The 16,732-nt window shown below is 39.8% G+C and overlaps 2 protein-coding genes across 2 annotated transcripts; both read right to left on the bottom strand.

Annotated features, from left to right (window-relative positions):
- Window positions 1–1,257: 1,257 nt before the first annotated feature.
- Window positions 1,258–10,945, bottom strand: LOC308166880 (sodium-dependent neutral amino acid transporter B(0)AT3-like; the record flags this gene model as incomplete). The annotated part of the gene is made up of 12 exons (XM_080541204.1): window positions 1,258–1,452; window positions 1,757–1,919; window positions 2,091–2,250; window positions 2,401–2,605; window positions 2,701–2,857; window positions 2,972–3,100; window positions 3,234–3,346; window positions 3,465–3,575; window positions 3,698–3,879; window positions 4,511–4,648; window positions 9,082–9,222; window positions 10,777–10,945. 12 exons carry the CDS (start codon window positions 10,943–10,945, stop codon window positions 1,258–1,260), a joined length of 1,863 nt encoding a protein of 620 aa, XP_080397330.1.
- A 656-nt stretch (window positions 10,946–11,601) lies between these two features.
- On the bottom strand, window positions 11,602–16,388 carry LOC308166879 (sodium-dependent neutral amino acid transporter B(0)AT1-like; the record flags this gene model as incomplete). The annotated part of the gene is made up of 12 exons (XM_080541203.1): window positions 11,602–11,796; window positions 11,943–12,105; window positions 12,207–12,366; window positions 12,663–12,867; window positions 13,300–13,456; window positions 13,836–13,964; window positions 14,185–14,297; window positions 14,427–14,537; window positions 15,197–15,378; window positions 15,500–15,637; window positions 15,756–15,896; window positions 16,190–16,388. 12 exons carry the CDS (start codon window positions 16,386–16,388, stop codon window positions 11,602–11,604), a joined length of 1,893 nt encoding a protein of 630 aa, XP_080397329.1.
- Between the last annotated feature and the right edge of the window lie 344 nt (window positions 16,389–16,732).

The following is a 16,732-nucleotide window of genomic DNA, read 5'->3' as shown; positions in this document are numbered from 1 at the left end:
TGTACACATTCTTTCATTCATGTCTTTCAAGTCTTATTTAGTGAATGGTCAATCAATGATTAATCAAAATATAATATTTTGGGTCTGGGTGGGAATCGGATGTGGTTATCATAGACCAGGTAATTAATCCTTCTGAATTAGTTTCACATCATTAGCAATGGAAAGCAATCTGTCTCTTCCTTTGAACAAATATTGGCACAACAAACACAGGTTAAAAGGAGCTGTTTGTGTTTAGTTACAGTCTGTGGCGTTGTGTATATTTGTTCCCATGGATATCATTGTGTGTTGATTGTTCAGCCACTGGTCCTCTCACATCTGTTTCATCAATAACAACTCACATCTGCCACAGCAAAGTTGTAGGATGATACATATTATTGACATGAAGGATTAAAAATAAGTTACAGTGCTCACTGTAAATGACACAAAGCAATATTGAATCATGGTACAGAAATGATTAAATATTCACTTGATATTTCTCATTAGATTTGCCCTATCTAAGAACAAAATAAGAAGTTGTGATACAATGACATGATGTTATTACAGTGTGTTAAACAAATATTGACATGATTACATTCATGGTCTTACGTACAGTAATGGCCGGCACATGCCAAATGAGTGAACATGTTGTATGAATAGACGGGCCTCCGGTCTCAATGATAGACATGCTAAGGTTGTAGAAGTGTGTTGGGAATTTGTATTAAAATAACTAGAAGTGATAAATCATGTACTATGTGCTCATTTAAATAATATGTGACTGAGGTCAGTTGAGAACAATAGGAAGGTCTCGCAATTAGCCAAAAGAGAGGTTCTGTTTTTGAGCGACAAGAAGAAGACAAGCTCCTGACTAAAAGAAAGTTTTATGATTCAAACCGCCTGTAAATTACTTATTTTTACCTATGTGCTAACAACCATTTTACACCTGCTGTTATGATATTCTATTTTTCTGTACTGATTTTATACTTTCACTTCTGCAGTTAACCTATTGACGGCTAGCTGATACTGGCCTGCGGAGGCGAAACTAGATGGGACCACTTTTCCATGGAAATGAACTATTATTGCTTGCTGATGTGCTTGAATAAATATTCTCTTAATGAACAGTTCAGTAGTGGTGCCTAATATTTGATTGGATCATTTTATCTTAAGAAGTTATATCAAGGACGTCTCGTTGAGATTAAACGAACTCGCTTGTAAGTGACGACTCAATTAAATAAATTCTGGAGAAGTTGATCGCCTTACAGTGCCAAGGGAGGCGCTGTTCTACAAATCTGAGAAATGACACTCATCCTCATATGGATTAGGATTCCGTTTGTCAGCCATATATTTCCAGAGGAAGCGAATACATCTGTAGAGAGCCACAAGAGGGATGGAGATACAGGGGATGACAGACAGGAGTACACACATAGCAAATACCCAATGGGGATAGGGCTGCACGTCCGCCAGTGGGAAGTCCACCTGTGGAAATCAGAAGATATGAAACACAATTATATTTACATGTTTGGCATTTAGCAATTACTTTTATTCAAAGTGACTTTGTGCTTCGTGCTAGAAGAATGACGTTGTTTTTCAATAGTTTTTATGACACTGGGGAAAGAGAACAGTCCCTGTTCATCTTGAAAATACTGATCATCACTGTCATCAACAATTAATAAGTATGCTAAGCTAATCAACACTGAATTCATATCAACATTTAATAAATGATATATTTTGTCCTGCCTAAATCGTAGAATCTTTGGGGCCAATGTTAAACCTCACTTACATAGTCTGGGTTCCATGCATCATATATGGGTAGTGTCTCAGCCTGGACCACAACATACGCCAGGAAGACCACCAGGAGCATCAGGGGGCTGATGACCCTCCACGTAGCCTGCCAGAAGATGTTGGGCCTACGACCTGTCATCCACTCAATGTCATCACTGAACCTGAGCACATGGACATTCGTTGTCAAGCATTGCTGTAAATGTAATTGCAGATTTGTTGGGGGGGGGATTTGTCATAACTATATATAGAAACTGCTTTTCAAAAGCAAAAGAATGTAGAAAGAGGAAGATGGGGCACCTGTTTATACCGTAGTTGTAAGGAAGATGGGGCACCTGTTTATACCGTAGATGTACACCACAGCGATGATCTCAAAGAAGGCAATGATGAGCAGAGGCAGAGATCCCACGTAGCTGTTGAAGATCTCCAGCCAGTAGTTCCCAGAGCCCAGTGTGAAGATCAAGGCCGCAATGAAGGAGGTGAGGCATATCAACCCTGAGAGGATATGGTAAGTAACATACACGTCTTCATAATAGTGAAGAATAAGCTGTATTACAATGGGACAACATGTTGTTATTAATTACAACATACGGAACACAGGAATAAGAACCCCTTCATAGTGTTACCACAGATATTTCACTTTACCTGTGAACATTTCTTTCGGCATCCACTTGGGTAACATGTTTAGGTCCAGCAGAGGGGTGAGGACCCCTTCTAGGTTCCCAAACATGGACGACAGCCCCAGACTGAAGAGCATAACAAAGAAGAGGACTGCCCAGACCTGGGAACCTGGCATCCTTAACACCGCCTCCGTGAACACTATAAAGGCTAGGCCTGTCCCAGAGGCACTCTAGGTAGAATACAATCATGAACATAAACACACATAAGGAAAGTAATTGCTTCGTGACAGCTTAAATTATTCTGAAGACATTATTATTACTGCACCTCGTCAAGGAAGGTTTGAAGGTCGCATGTCTTCAGGTTGAGGCTTGCGACTTCAGAGGGATCTGTGCCATTCAGGTGGGCTATCCAGTCATTGAGGTTTGCAAAAGTTATGTTCTGATCTCCAATGTTGAACGCATTCATCAATGCCATGATATTTCTGTAGAATTGTAGATATAAAACCATTATCATTCACTTGGCAAATGTAATATTTAGGAATACTGATGTACAGTACATGGAATGTCAGAATTGATTAGAAAACAGTGAGACCTACCCATTACGACAATCATCATAATCAGCATTTGCCTTGAACCCAAGAATGGCAAAAATAGGAATTGATGCGTAGATAGATGTAGCACTGTTGACACATCCAACTATAACAGCATCTCGTTCACAATCATTCCTGGAAAAGCAAATCAATCAAAACAAAACAAAATTTCGCACAGAGAATTATTGATGATCTTGATGAAATCTTGATGATTTTGGTGAAATGTCCCTTTAATGCTGGATGATGATGATGTGTTACACGTTCTTACTTCTGCGGATTGTAACTGGAGAATGCAATGAGCCCCCCAAAGGCCAATGATAAGGAGAAGAAGATTTGAGTGGCAGCATCCAGCCATACTTGAGGATTCTTTAGAGTATTCCACTGCCAGAAAAAGAGATTCACATTAGTTACATACAATTAATATGCAGTATACTGGCGTCGTGTTGTTGAAAAAACTAAATGATGGGTAGAAGAGGATTCTGTGCACAGTTTCTCTCACATTGGGAGTGAAGAGATGCACCAGGCCATCTGTTGCCCCAGGCAGTGTCAAGGCTCGGATCATGAAGATGGTGAGCACAAGGTATGGGAATGTGGCTGTCACATACACTGCCTGAAAAAAACAAAAACAAACCAAAAAAGCTGATTTATTCTTAGTTTATTTTTTTACACTATTGGTACACTGAATAATCAGGATTGTACCTGCTATTGCAATGTTTTGGAATGTTCATTTACTTTGCCAATAGTCTCGATGCCACGTATGAAGCAGATGTAGACGATACACCACGCTGTTGCCAGGCACATCACCAGCCACCACTGTAAGGACCCACTAGTCTCAATGTTGGGTGTTATATTCAGCGTTTTGCGATACCAAAAGTAGTTCACTGGTGAGCTCTCCTCACATTCACTTACGTAACCTGCCATCACATAACAACAGATGTTACAACATAAATTACCGTGACATCATTTAAAATCATACGTGACTGGGTCTGGTTAAAAAGTCCTCAAGCAGGGCAGTGTTATTTTTGAATGATTGTATGCTTTCAAATGATGTGTCATACATTGAAATCGGAAAATAGAAACACATCAAAACACACAAAACATCCTGCTAGTAGGCTAGCACTAAAAAGGAACATCGCTATGAACATCTAATTGCATGTTTAGCACATCACAGCATGCTGATAAAACATCAATATGCTTAAATCACATAACTACACATAATTAGATGATCACACAGTCCTTGCTTTTGAGCGTCCTAAAATGTACGTTTGTTTACAAGCCATGTACCATTACCCAGTGGCCTACGGCAGACGATACAGTGAATCCAATTCAAACATTATAAGTATTTAGTGATCCTAAAACTGTTGTTTGTTGTATCGAGTGGGCTCTTCAACACTTCAACTTGAGACGCGACTTGAGAATTGCCGACATGCAAACCTTTTTACCAGACCGTGTCACATTAGGGATAGGATTACAGAGTACAAAAGATCCAAATCGAATGCTTTCGACAGTGTCTAGAATTCTGATGTGGACATGTTAAGGATTTACCTGTGAGGTTGTGGTTCACTGGACAGTCCCTCCAGGGTAGAGGGTCTTGAAATGAGTGGAAGAAGTACCAGAGCACCCAGGCCAGGATAGTGTTGTAGAACAGACCCACCAGGAAGGACACTGTCATGGAGGCCACACCTGTACATACATAGATTATGATTTAGTCCTTAGCAGAACCTCTATCTGCAGTCAAGCCCACTTAACACTTCAAGCGTGACGCTGTTTCACCTACTTTTAGCGCGCCCTAGGTTTCAAATGACCCAATGCGGGAGTGTGTACTGACGCACAAAGATCGCTGGATGGCGATGTCACACAAGAAGAGAAAAATGACAAATGAGAAATGTTCCTATGCGCAGAGAAGCAGGGAAATTATTAGCGCAATCTGATATGAATAAGCATGAGTCCGGTGAAAACAAATTATATGTAATGTAAACACGTTTCAAGTGTGTTTGTCACATGATAGAAAGTTTTTCATTCAAAAAGAAAGTCAATATCGGCACATATGTCTGTTATCTGAAAAATGTTCACAAGTTATAAAATAACACTAAATATTGCAATATTCGAAAATTGACAGCGCTGTAAATAGTGTTATTCTTGCACAATACATCGCACCCACAACAGAGTCAGGCTATAAGGCTACAATTTTCATGTTGATCTCGCAGCAGCAATGATAATAATCAGAGGTGGGGGACTCGAGTCACATGACTTGACTCAAGTCGGACTCGAATCGCAAATTTGAGGACTCGAGACTTGCTTAACTAATATTGATAAAAGACTCGACTTGACTTTGACTTGGTATTCATGACTTGAGACTTGACTTAGACTTGAGATACATGACTCGAAAGGACTCGAAATTTAATTTTAGCAATTATATTTAGCAATTCTAGATATTGAGAAGTTAGAATGTTTTGTTTTGAAACGCGATTGGGTGACTTCTAGCGCAATGAGCGTAACCTGTTACCTGGCAACCTACTGGGCGCAGCACACCAGTAGAGGCCAATGGACAGCTTTCATGGCAGCGGGACAGGGATTATTTTGTCAACAACGGTAATAACAAGTGAGCAGCGTAATGACAAGTCTACAGCTCAGAAATCTGTGACACGACCACCACCACAACATCCAACTTTATCTGTCACTAGAAAACCCATAAAGAAAGGTAGCTAAGTTGAAGGTGTCTTTTTAGCTAACTTATTGGCTGGTCACGTTTAAGCTGTTATGTCTGTGTTCAAGGTGGCCATAGTTATAGCAGTACCTGCATCAAGTGCACCAGTTGAACGTGGTGATAATGCGACCCTCTCGCTCACAATTGAGTGACAAAATACTATCAAATAAATGTTTTTGCAACTGCAGAGCATTGTAAGTGGCTATTCACCTTACGTCTAGGCAGCAAGATCGCTACCAGCCGCTAGCTAGTGTGGATATGGACAAAATAAAACAAATAGCATGTCCCATAAAAGTTACAGTTCATGCTTGCCAAAACTCATTATACTTGAATAATTTTAATAACTTTTCATGGTTTGATGTACCCTAATGTTTAGTAATGTTGGTATTTAGTGGCATACTAAAACCATTATACTAGAATAGTTTCATGTAATCTTTAGTAATGTCAGTAAGGTTTACATTTTTATGTATTTATTTGTATATACTTGTTTTTAGTTTATACACTATTCTTGTTGTTCATTTAGGAGGCGTGTTATTGATTGCCACAAAATGTCAACATTTTTTGTTCATGTTTAAAATAAAACTCAACTTTTCATGACCACTGTCTATTAACTGATTTAAATGTAGAAACTGGGGTAGATCATCAGAATCATATCAATCATTCATACGACTTCACTTGACTTGCTTGATTCTCACCACAGTAACTTGGGACTTGCTTGAGACTTGAAGGTTAAGACTTGAGACTTGCACATGTATGACTTACTCCCACCTCTGATAATAATACACAATATGCAAGACAGTTTTTGAGTGCGGGGAGGTCAATAAAGTTGAATCTAATCTAATGTGATATTTGCCAATTGCCAAGCTTCTGCTTATGTGCACTGGATTTCCCAGCCAATTTTTTGATTACATTATATCATTTTATTTGGTGTAATGACAAATAAACTTGAAACTTGAATTATCGCACAGGAGCGCGTACCTGCACGGGAGCGTATTCAAAAGTGTGCTATTTACATGGTGGAGTCCCAGAGACAATGAGAGGCAGGGGGCTTGTTTGTGAGTGTGTGTGTTGTGGTGACCACCACCCAGGCAGGAGACGAGAGAAAGTTGCAATTCAGCCCACTGTGCGTATTTAATTAGAAAAACGAGTTTCAATTAAAGAAAGAGATATAGTCCAACTTAAATTCACCTCCTGGTGTCTAATGCAGAATTTAGGGCGTCTCTTATGGAGAGTAAAAGGATGGACTCAGTAATCTGTTTTAGTGTCCCGCCGGTGACTCCGGGGTTCGGGCAGAGGGGGGCTGGTTGCTCCACTAGTAGCAATTAGTAGTCATTTCTGTGTTTCATGTATATAGCCTATTGCATTATTTGAAAACTGACAACTGTAAATAGTGTCATTCAATGCACAACGCATTTCAAGCAACTTTGATCGACTTGCTGCGGCAGCGGAAACCGCAAATAAATCATCAATACATTATATACTGTATTATAAATATCCATTTGTTAAATAATATTCGTTGATGATTACATACATAATCAAATGTAGGCTACTGCAATTACTTTGCTGCGGTAGCTATAGCATGCAACACACAACTGGGAGACATACTGACATACAACCCTAACCCTAGTTTATCATTCATAACTGTACACATATAATATCTTATCACTATTATGTATGTAAACGCACTGTGGAAAGCCTGCTTCAGACATATGAAATCTGAAGGGATTGGGAGACACACTGCACAGTTTATAATTGTCATAACTGTCTGTACATATACATATCTTATGTATCACTATTGCTAATAATATAGCCTATATATAAACACATTATGTTACAAATATCAATCTTATTCACTGAATCTAATTCAGCACTGAAGCACATGCAGCACAGTGTGTGTGTCCCTGCGACCTCTGCTCATATGGAGGAGAATTGCAGCCTTAACCCTTGTGTGGTGTTCGGGTCAACCGGACCCGAGAAATGGTACAAGAATACATTTTATCAATCTGAAACTCCATGGCCTTGGCTTATTTACACACACTCAAACTGACACTCACTCACTCACACACCTCTGCTCTGGCTTTCCCCCGCCAAGAAGCCGCCTGCTCTCACACTTTTTACCCTTTGAAGTGCAACATTGTAAACATTTTTACATTTTCTTGCACTGTACAGAACGTATGCAGCAACTGCAAAAAGTACATTTGAGGTACACACACTGTCACATTCTGTGCTTCATGTGTAGACAGGCATACCCAGGCACACACAATTGTAGCCAGTGTTATTTCAGAATTATTTGGGATTTTTCAGACATAATACTGTATTTCGACAGAGACAGTGAAAACAATGTACATTCCGTTCGTGTTTTGTAATTCAGCATTTGCAGACATTTTTGAGAGATGTATTTCATAGCTATTGGCAAAAACAATCTTAGTTTGGTTCTTTCATTTCTATTCTTGTTCATCACCTGTATTTTCTTTACAGCTTTGATTATAATTAGATACATTTGAAAGTCAATTGAGAATATAAATTCAAAATAATAAACAGCAATGAAAACATTGTTTCATTACATTTTTTCCTAGATAAGTATGAATTATGACACCGGTCTTTATTATAGTTAATTTTGCCTTTTCAAAGTTAGGGGCATCATGTGCGTAAAAACGCTTGTACTCATCATGGTGTCATTCGGCCCCACCTATTCCCAGGGGTCTGACACTTTGTGGGTTGTTACTAAGCATCCTCTGCTCCAGCCTCTCCAAAGGGCAGCCCCCTAGATCCACTAGAACAAAAGATATGCACTTTTGAATGTGTACACAGTACCTATTGTGCATTATTGGGTACAGTACCTGTTTGTGCCCACAGGAGGCGCCCTTTAATATTATGGGCTACTTTGGGGCTTTCTTGCGCCCTGAGTATACTCCCTTGTACGGGTCACCCTTGGGACTAGGAGCACCGTGTCAGGACAAGTGCTTTTAAAACACCAATGATGTCCCGGGTCAATTTGACCCGAACAGTACCAAAGGAACCAAAAAGTGAACATCACACAAGGGTTAAGAAAAAGAAGATGGCAGCCAAATACTAGCGCAAATACACAGAAACACACAGAAATACTGTAAAATCGCTTTATACTAGCTACATTTCGGAAATGTAAGCATACTGGGTGGTAGAACGCACATATCTAGGAAAAGTCATGAAAGGTGGGTCCTGAAATTTGATCGAGTGCAAAGGTCGAATTTTTACTCACAGGGGTAAGGTGTTAAGAGCGTCGCAACATTTGAATGGGAGAAAAAGGAGAGCTGATATTCTGAGTATGAGTGCTTTTACAAACCATAGCATGACATCGATGTTAGGTAGATTACCGAGTATGCTGTATATGATACAAAATCAAGATATACATGATGCCAAACTTGCCCACCTAAACCTCCCAGATAGGGTGTGATTGAGTTCCAAACTCCAATGCTTCCCATGCGAAGCCTTTGTCCAATGGCCAGCTCCATGAACAGCAGAGGAAGCCCCTCAAACACCAAGGCGATGCCATAAGGTATCAGGAACGCCCCTGGAGTAAAACACATTTCACATTTGGTCATGATAACATAGTACTTTATAACCAGTCTATTACAATGATAAAAAGATGCAACGTACAACGTGTTTAGTGTTTACATTTACAATACTACTTCTATAGTTCACATGCATTATTACACACTTCAGCAATAAGTGCTCAAGATTCAAGATTGCTTTATTGTCTGTCACAGAGTGACAGGAATTCTCCTTTGACAGGCTTTGTGCAGTTCATGAATACGTTATCCACATTAAAAACACACATAGGTCACATACATACAATAAAAACAGACAGATATAACAGTGTTTATAAAATGTAGTGCCTATTTAAAAAGTCTAGTCATTTAAAAATAATAGTAAGAAAAACAGTATTATGATTTAAAAAGCTAAAATGCTAAAATGTTGGGAATGAATGATTTTTTATGTGTTTTTTATTTATTATTAATCCTCTCCTATTTTCCTTATGTTGTTTAAACATGGAATTAATATAGTGTAATTATCAGCATAAGAAAACTGTAAATGATTCCTGGGTATTTTGTGTATATATGTTTGTATATAAAAGCATTTTTCGTTTCTGTTCATTGCTCATGTTTTCGTGTGAACAAGGACTTTTTATTATTTATATATTATTTTTATATTATTACATTTTATATGATGATTTCTTTTTTTTTTTATCACTATTTTATCTCATGTTTTATGTAAAGCACAATGAGTTTACATTTGTATGTGCTATACAAATAAATTTGCCTTGCCTAGCCTCGCCTTTTAACACACTCACTCATATCAAAATATGTACTTCAGAGAGGTTGGAGTTGGAGTTGAACAAACAGAAAAACAAGCTTGACTGACTAAGTGCTGGCCACTCTTCAAACATGTGGGCAGTTTTACTTGTCCTTCCTATGTCCTTTTTATGATTCTGAACTTGTGTAGTACCTGTACAACTATTGCTGCAATCCCTCCTCAATAAACCCATTTTAGACTCACAACATACAGTAACTCTCCTAAGTGTAAGCTCCATGAATATGAAATACACAATTTGCCTTTTGTATACTATTTTTTGTAGTTTTGTACGATTTGTACTTATATTAACTGAGCATGGATTCTGTGTCAACTTAACCGTATCTACATTACAACAGTGAGAATATTGTCAGATTTACTAGACACCTTATCTCAGTGGTGTGACACTCAGAATTATGGTAGAGTAGACATTAACGGTAGAGTAATGTGGCAAAAACTATGCTATTAAATAACCACAGTGGGTTGTTTTCTTTGATCACTGGCCTCTCTGAGATCACTGGCAGAAGCAGCCTCACTATAGTATACTGCACAGTAGACCTTGAACTACAACGGTAGCACTTGTGTGTTGCAAACACAATTTCATGGATTTCACCCCCAAAAACATGAGTAATCTGAAACAACAATTCTGGGGTGAGAGGGATTTAGACACAATTAATTTGAGTTTTGTACAGATGCCTTTAGAAATGTCAACGTGTAAGACTAATTGTGAATTCTTGGCTTAAAATAAAAGCTTTTACACTGTCATTATTCTTACCTCCTCCATAGGTCTGACACAAGTAAGGGAATCTCCAGACATTACCCAGTCCCACAGCAAAACCTATGCAAGTTAGTAGGTATTGGACCTTGTTGTCCCACTTTGGTCGTTCGCTGCTTGCCTTGTTTTCCGGAGCCTGAGACTCATCATTGCTTTCCTTGGTATCCATCATCTGGGTTTTGTGAACTGTGCAACTACTCTACTCTGTCCACCTAATTTTAAATACATGAGGTTCTTTTCTAAACCTTGTATGTCTGACTCTTGACTCTTGATCCGTCTCCACTTATTCTGAGGAGGGGAGGAGGAGCCCTGGTGCCTGAGTGTGCCATATCAGTGGGAACACAGAGACGAAGAGTCGCTTTGGATAAAGGCGTCTGCTAAATGGCCAAAATAATGTAAGGTACCATACATTATTTTGGGCATTTAGCAGACACCTTTGTCCAAAGCGACTAACAACAAATACATTTGTCTAAGTAAGTGAATCCTCTATTCATCAGTCATCGTAAGAAAAAGTAGTTATGCTATATTTTTTGCTTCAAATAAATTCAGGGAACACTCCGTCTCATTGTTTGTTTAATCAAGAGCACTGATAACAGTAGCAAAAATATGTACAAGGTAATACAAAGAACCTAAAGAAATGCAATATCTATAATGGAAGGTAAAACCACCTCAATATACTTGCAATACAATATATTTTGTTCTGTACAATATACATTTCATTTAATGTCATAAGTGACAGTATATCATCAGCATGTGGCAAAGTATAGTAATTAAGAATTAAGTATTGTGAATCATTAGTTTGAGAGTCTCACATGGACAATCTAATCATTTGACTGGTTCATCCTTCAGGTGAGACATCGAGAGAGGGATTTGGTCATCGTGTTTCTTGCAGCAGCGGTTTTGCAAACATTTGTAAACTGCAATAAAGGGTATGACAAGACCAGGGATTCCTGCCAGTACAAAGATTACTGCATAAATCCAGGTTGGATATGGCTTATCCTCCAATGTGGGGAAGTCCTTCTGCAAGTACAGTAAGGCAGAATAAAATGTTTTTTAATGAAAACTAATTATGTCACTGTCTATTGAGAGGACTTTGTGACCCAAAGACAGAAACAAGAATGTGAAAATCTAGTGGCACACATTTTTTTTTTTTAATGAAATGTTACCGATTCAGTATCCCAGGTTTTGTAGAGGAGCTCTTCACTGACTTTAGTGACAACGTAGAAGACAAGGATAGCAAACATGATGAGGGGGCTGACCACCCTCCATGTCACCTGCCAGAAGATGTTGGGCTTGTGGCCGATCATGAACTCGATGTCATCATTGAATCTGGCAGAGAGAAACACAGTCACAATCACTTTGCAACCAGAGAGAAACTGCATGATGAACACATGACTATACAATGGTAGTTATTGTGTGTCTATACTCACCTATCAATACCATAGACTAACGTGATCCCCAGCATCTCACAGAATGCAATAAGCAGCAGAGGGATCGAGCCACCATAGGCGTCAAAGAGGGACAGCCAATAGTTTCCTGAGCCTTGGACAAATAATAGCCCGACGAGGCAGCAGAAGAGGCATGTCACCCCTGTATCAGAAAAGAAATAGCATGGACTTAACACTTAATCAGCCATGAGGGGTCATTTGACCCCTGTGAGTAAAAGAAAGGGTTATATCTTTGCTAAATATATAAGGGTTATATATTTACAAGAGGCCAACTAGTGGTCGTTGTGTGTAAATAGCAGCTTGAGCATTGTAAAGAAGGCGAAGAAGAGGCGGCTCTTTTAGTAGGTAAAAAGGCACGGCTGTTCTAGTTGACCGTAGCAAAGAGATCTACATATTTTTAAATGAGAAAAGGAAAAGGAAGGCCTTGTCTTGTCTCACCACTCTTGGCCTCTTTGGGCCAGCTCTTCGGGAATACGTTGAGGTCCTGTAGTGGAACCAGAACTCCTTCAATGTTGCCAAACATGGAGGACAGGCCGAGAGACAAGAGCATGATGAAGAACAGCAGGGACCACAGTGGGGAGAAGGGCATCTTGGTGATGGCTTCTGTGAACACGATGAAGGCCAAACCAGTTCCCTCAACCCCCTACACCAGAACAGACAAAAACAGGCATTGCCAAACAAGAGCTATGTTTGATCGGACACACTCCTTTTTCCAGTTGTGTGTTCATCTCACCAAATCATCACACAACATTTTGTTCTGTTAATCTAGCCCAAGTTAACATCTCACGATTTAGCATATTTTGTATTCCATGCACAAATCATCTAAATAAATCAAGTAAGTTCAACCAAGTATTGAGCACCACTACCCCTGCTAAATTGTGGGAGATTGACATCTATTGGTTGTGGTTAGAAAATGCCTGGGGTTAGTGGTTGAGTTGGGTTGCCTAATGATCAGAACAGTTCAGAATTATCAGTTTATAGACTTATTTCAAGGTAAGGAGAAATGCGCTATACAAATAAAACTTGATTTGATTTGATGTGATTTGGTCATTTGAGTAAACTGTGTGATATATACCTCACTGAGGAAAGTGTTCAAGTCACAGGGCTTCAAGTTCAGCCCCTGAATAACTTCAGGATGTGTCCCATTGAGACTCTGGAGAGCCAGGTCGTAGTTGCCTTCAGTGATGTTGCCATCAGGAAGATCAAATGTATTCAGCAGTGCAAGGATATTTCTACAGAGAATGAAAAGGAGTTGATTTTGTTCGTTAGCAATACTGTATTGTTTCATGCGCCGTTGCAGGCCAGCATGTTACTCTGTAAGTCCTACAAATGAACTCAATTGTCTCATTGATAGGCTATTAATGTGGCAGGTAGCCTAGAGATTAGAGAAGTCCGCTAGCAATCGGAAGGTTTCTGGTTCGATCCCCACCTCAGGCTGACTGGAGGGTTGCTGGCATCGTATCTGAAGTTCCTACCACTGCTGTTGTGACCTTGAGCAAGACCCTTAACCCCTAATTGCTCCAGGGGCAATGACAATGACGTTGAATCTAATCTAAAGATCATTCATTTACATTATACAGTGACTGAAAGATTTACAGTGTATGTACACACCCTTCCACACAGGCATCAAATCTCTCTGTTGCTCTGAAACCAATGATGGTGTAGATGACAGTTGAAGCATAGATAGCCGTCAGACCATTGATGATAGAGACTATCACTGCATCCTGTTCACAGTTGTTGCTGAGAAAGATAACAATAACATTATGCATAATTAATGCGATGCATGCTAAGAAGTCAAGAATGGTGCATTTATTAGTTGGTCATAGCTGATAGCTGATAGCTTTATGATAGCTGTACAGTTGTTTTTGAAAGTTCTAAACTGCTCAAATGTTATTTGTAATGTAATGTAGCCAGTATCCCTATTCCCATCAACACCAGGTGATAAGCCATAAATTCTCACTGCACTGAGTTGTAGCTGGAAAAAGAGACAAGGCCCCCAAATGCCAGAGAGAACGAGTAGAAAACCTGGGCCCCCGCATCAAGCCAAGTGGATGGGTTTGCCAGCTCTGCCAACTGGAGAAACAAACAAAAGCACAGGAGGAGACTGGATCACAATAAATGGCTTAGGCTGGTACATATTTATCATACATTTTGAGGAAATATTTTAATTTCAAGGTCAATACACTAATAGAAACTACTCACATCTGGAGTGAAGAGGAACTTGACTCCATCCAGAGCACCTTTGAGGGTCAGTCCTCTGATGAGAAAGATGGTCAACACTACATAGGGTAGCGTTGCGGTCACATACACAGCCTAAGGACAGGAGGGAGGGAGGACTTCACAACATGGAGCTGCACTGTTTTGTACCTACAATCACAGTATTAGTAGTACACACGCTGAATATGAGTGTCAAACATGGAAACTGTCAAGCAGATGTCAGTAAAGGTGGTTATGTGTAGTCTTATTACTAAACATGTACACAGGAAAGCGTTACTCTTCGTTCAAGGCTTCACTTTTATCTCAGCGGGATCGTCCAAGGCCACCACAAAACAAAGACAAAGTTCAAACAGCCACAGGCTTTCTGTGGGCAACAGTGCCTTCTTATGGGCAATATGTACAGTATGCAAATATTGCACATGCAATACATAGCATTCCTCATTATTCCAAATGGTATAGCCATTTATACATTAATAGTCCCGACAACACAGTGGTAATAAAAGCACCTTTATTGCATCAATATAAAACCACCCTCTATTTAGCTGGTCACATAAGTCATGAGTCAGATAAGGCCATAGAGCACATTATAAAAACAGTGATGCAGAGCTTTACAATCCAACATCCTTGGACATTGATCATCATCTTTCAGATATACCTTTGACATGAGATTCAAAAGTGATTTGTTGTTTTGTTGTTTCTTTGTGTGTGTGTGTGTGTGTGTGTGTGTGTGTGTGTGTGTGTGTTGTCTCTCCTACCTTCCCAGTGGTCTCAATGCCACGGCTGATACAGACAAACAGCAAGGTCCAGGAGAACACATGACAGAGCACTATCCACCACTGAAGTCCACCTGCGTCCTCTATGCGTGTTGTTGTGTTGAGGGTCTGTCGATACCAATAGTAATCCACTGGGGAACTCCTCTCACATTCGGACACGAAACCTGTCAAAGAGTTGGAGATAGGCGTGTCTTTGTAAGGTTGCCAATCCAGGCACGATGATAGCTGCTCTCTCAATGTACAGTTGTTTTCTAACTCACAGGTGTCGATGAACACCTAATGTACCTGTCCGATTGTCATTGAGCGGACATTGGCTCCAGGGCAGCGGCTCTTGGAATGAGTTAAAGAAGTACCACATCACCCAGGCAATGATGGTGTTGTAGTAGAGGCAGATCGTAAGAGACACACACATCGATGCCACCCCTGTGGAACACAACAGAGGGAGAGCAACCACGACATTTCGTTAAGGCCTGTGTCACAAAAACATGAATGAGATTTCGTGAACGCCTGTGTCACAACTCTTTTGGAAAATATTGCTCACCAATGCCGGTCAGGTAAGGATGGATGGTAGACCAGACACCCACACTGCCTTTCCTTAGACGTTGGCCAATCGCAAACTCTAGATAGAGCAGTGGGATCCCCTCGAAAACCAGCAGGATCAGGAAAGGAATCATAAATGCACCTAAAGACAATATAATATATAAATACATACTGTATTCATATAGAATATATATCAACATGACAGTTGTCTAACATGTATTAACTAAATTAACTTTTATAACTAAATGTTCCTTTATAGTCTCACATATCCGTCAATGAATTCAAGTAATGTCTCCTCTTCTTCACAGAATGTTATGCAGGCAATTCTCAGGATTTGAGTGTAAAAAACAGTAAACACAACTGCCTCCCTACGGCACAGGTGTGTTTCCTGAGCATGTGAAAACCTCCGGACCCTACAGTATCAGCATCACCTACCTCCCCCATGACTCTGGCACAGATAAGGGAAGCGCCAGATGTTCCCCAGTCCCACACAGAATCCTACGATAGTAAGCATGTACTGTGTCTTGTTGTCCCATTTGGGCCTGTCTCCAGCCTCCTCAGTCTCCAGTTTCTCCAGCTCCTCATAGGACAGTATCCTGGCCTCCAGGCCTGGGTTGGGCAGCTGCAGTTTCATGGTCCCTCAGATACAGACAATCAGACACAATACAGTGACATGGGAGACAATGCAGTATAGTATAGTATACTGTCCAGTAAAAGGCCTAGGCAAAAGACCTGCCCACAGTTCAAATAATATGTATTTGGCAACATATTCATGATTATAATCTGCATCTTATCAAGTAGGATGGTATATAATGCTTATGGTAGTTATACAGAAACAATGGTTACTTATCTCTGTTAATGATATTTATTACTTGAGTAGTCTCGTAATGTTTCCATTGAGGGTCAATATTCAATGATCAAGACATATTGTTATTCTTATCTGATGTGCTGTACTCTGATGTGCTGTACATTAGAACA

This window comes from Nansenia antarctica (assembly GCF_963989245.1).
Source record: "Nansenia antarctica genome assembly, chromosome: 10".
In the NCBI taxonomy this organism is placed as follows: domain Eukaryota; kingdom Metazoa; phylum Chordata; class Actinopteri; order Argentiniformes; family Microstomatidae; genus Nansenia; species Nansenia antarctica.
Note: the sequence above shows the minus strand (reverse complement) of the source record. Positions and strands in the feature narration are given on the sequence as shown.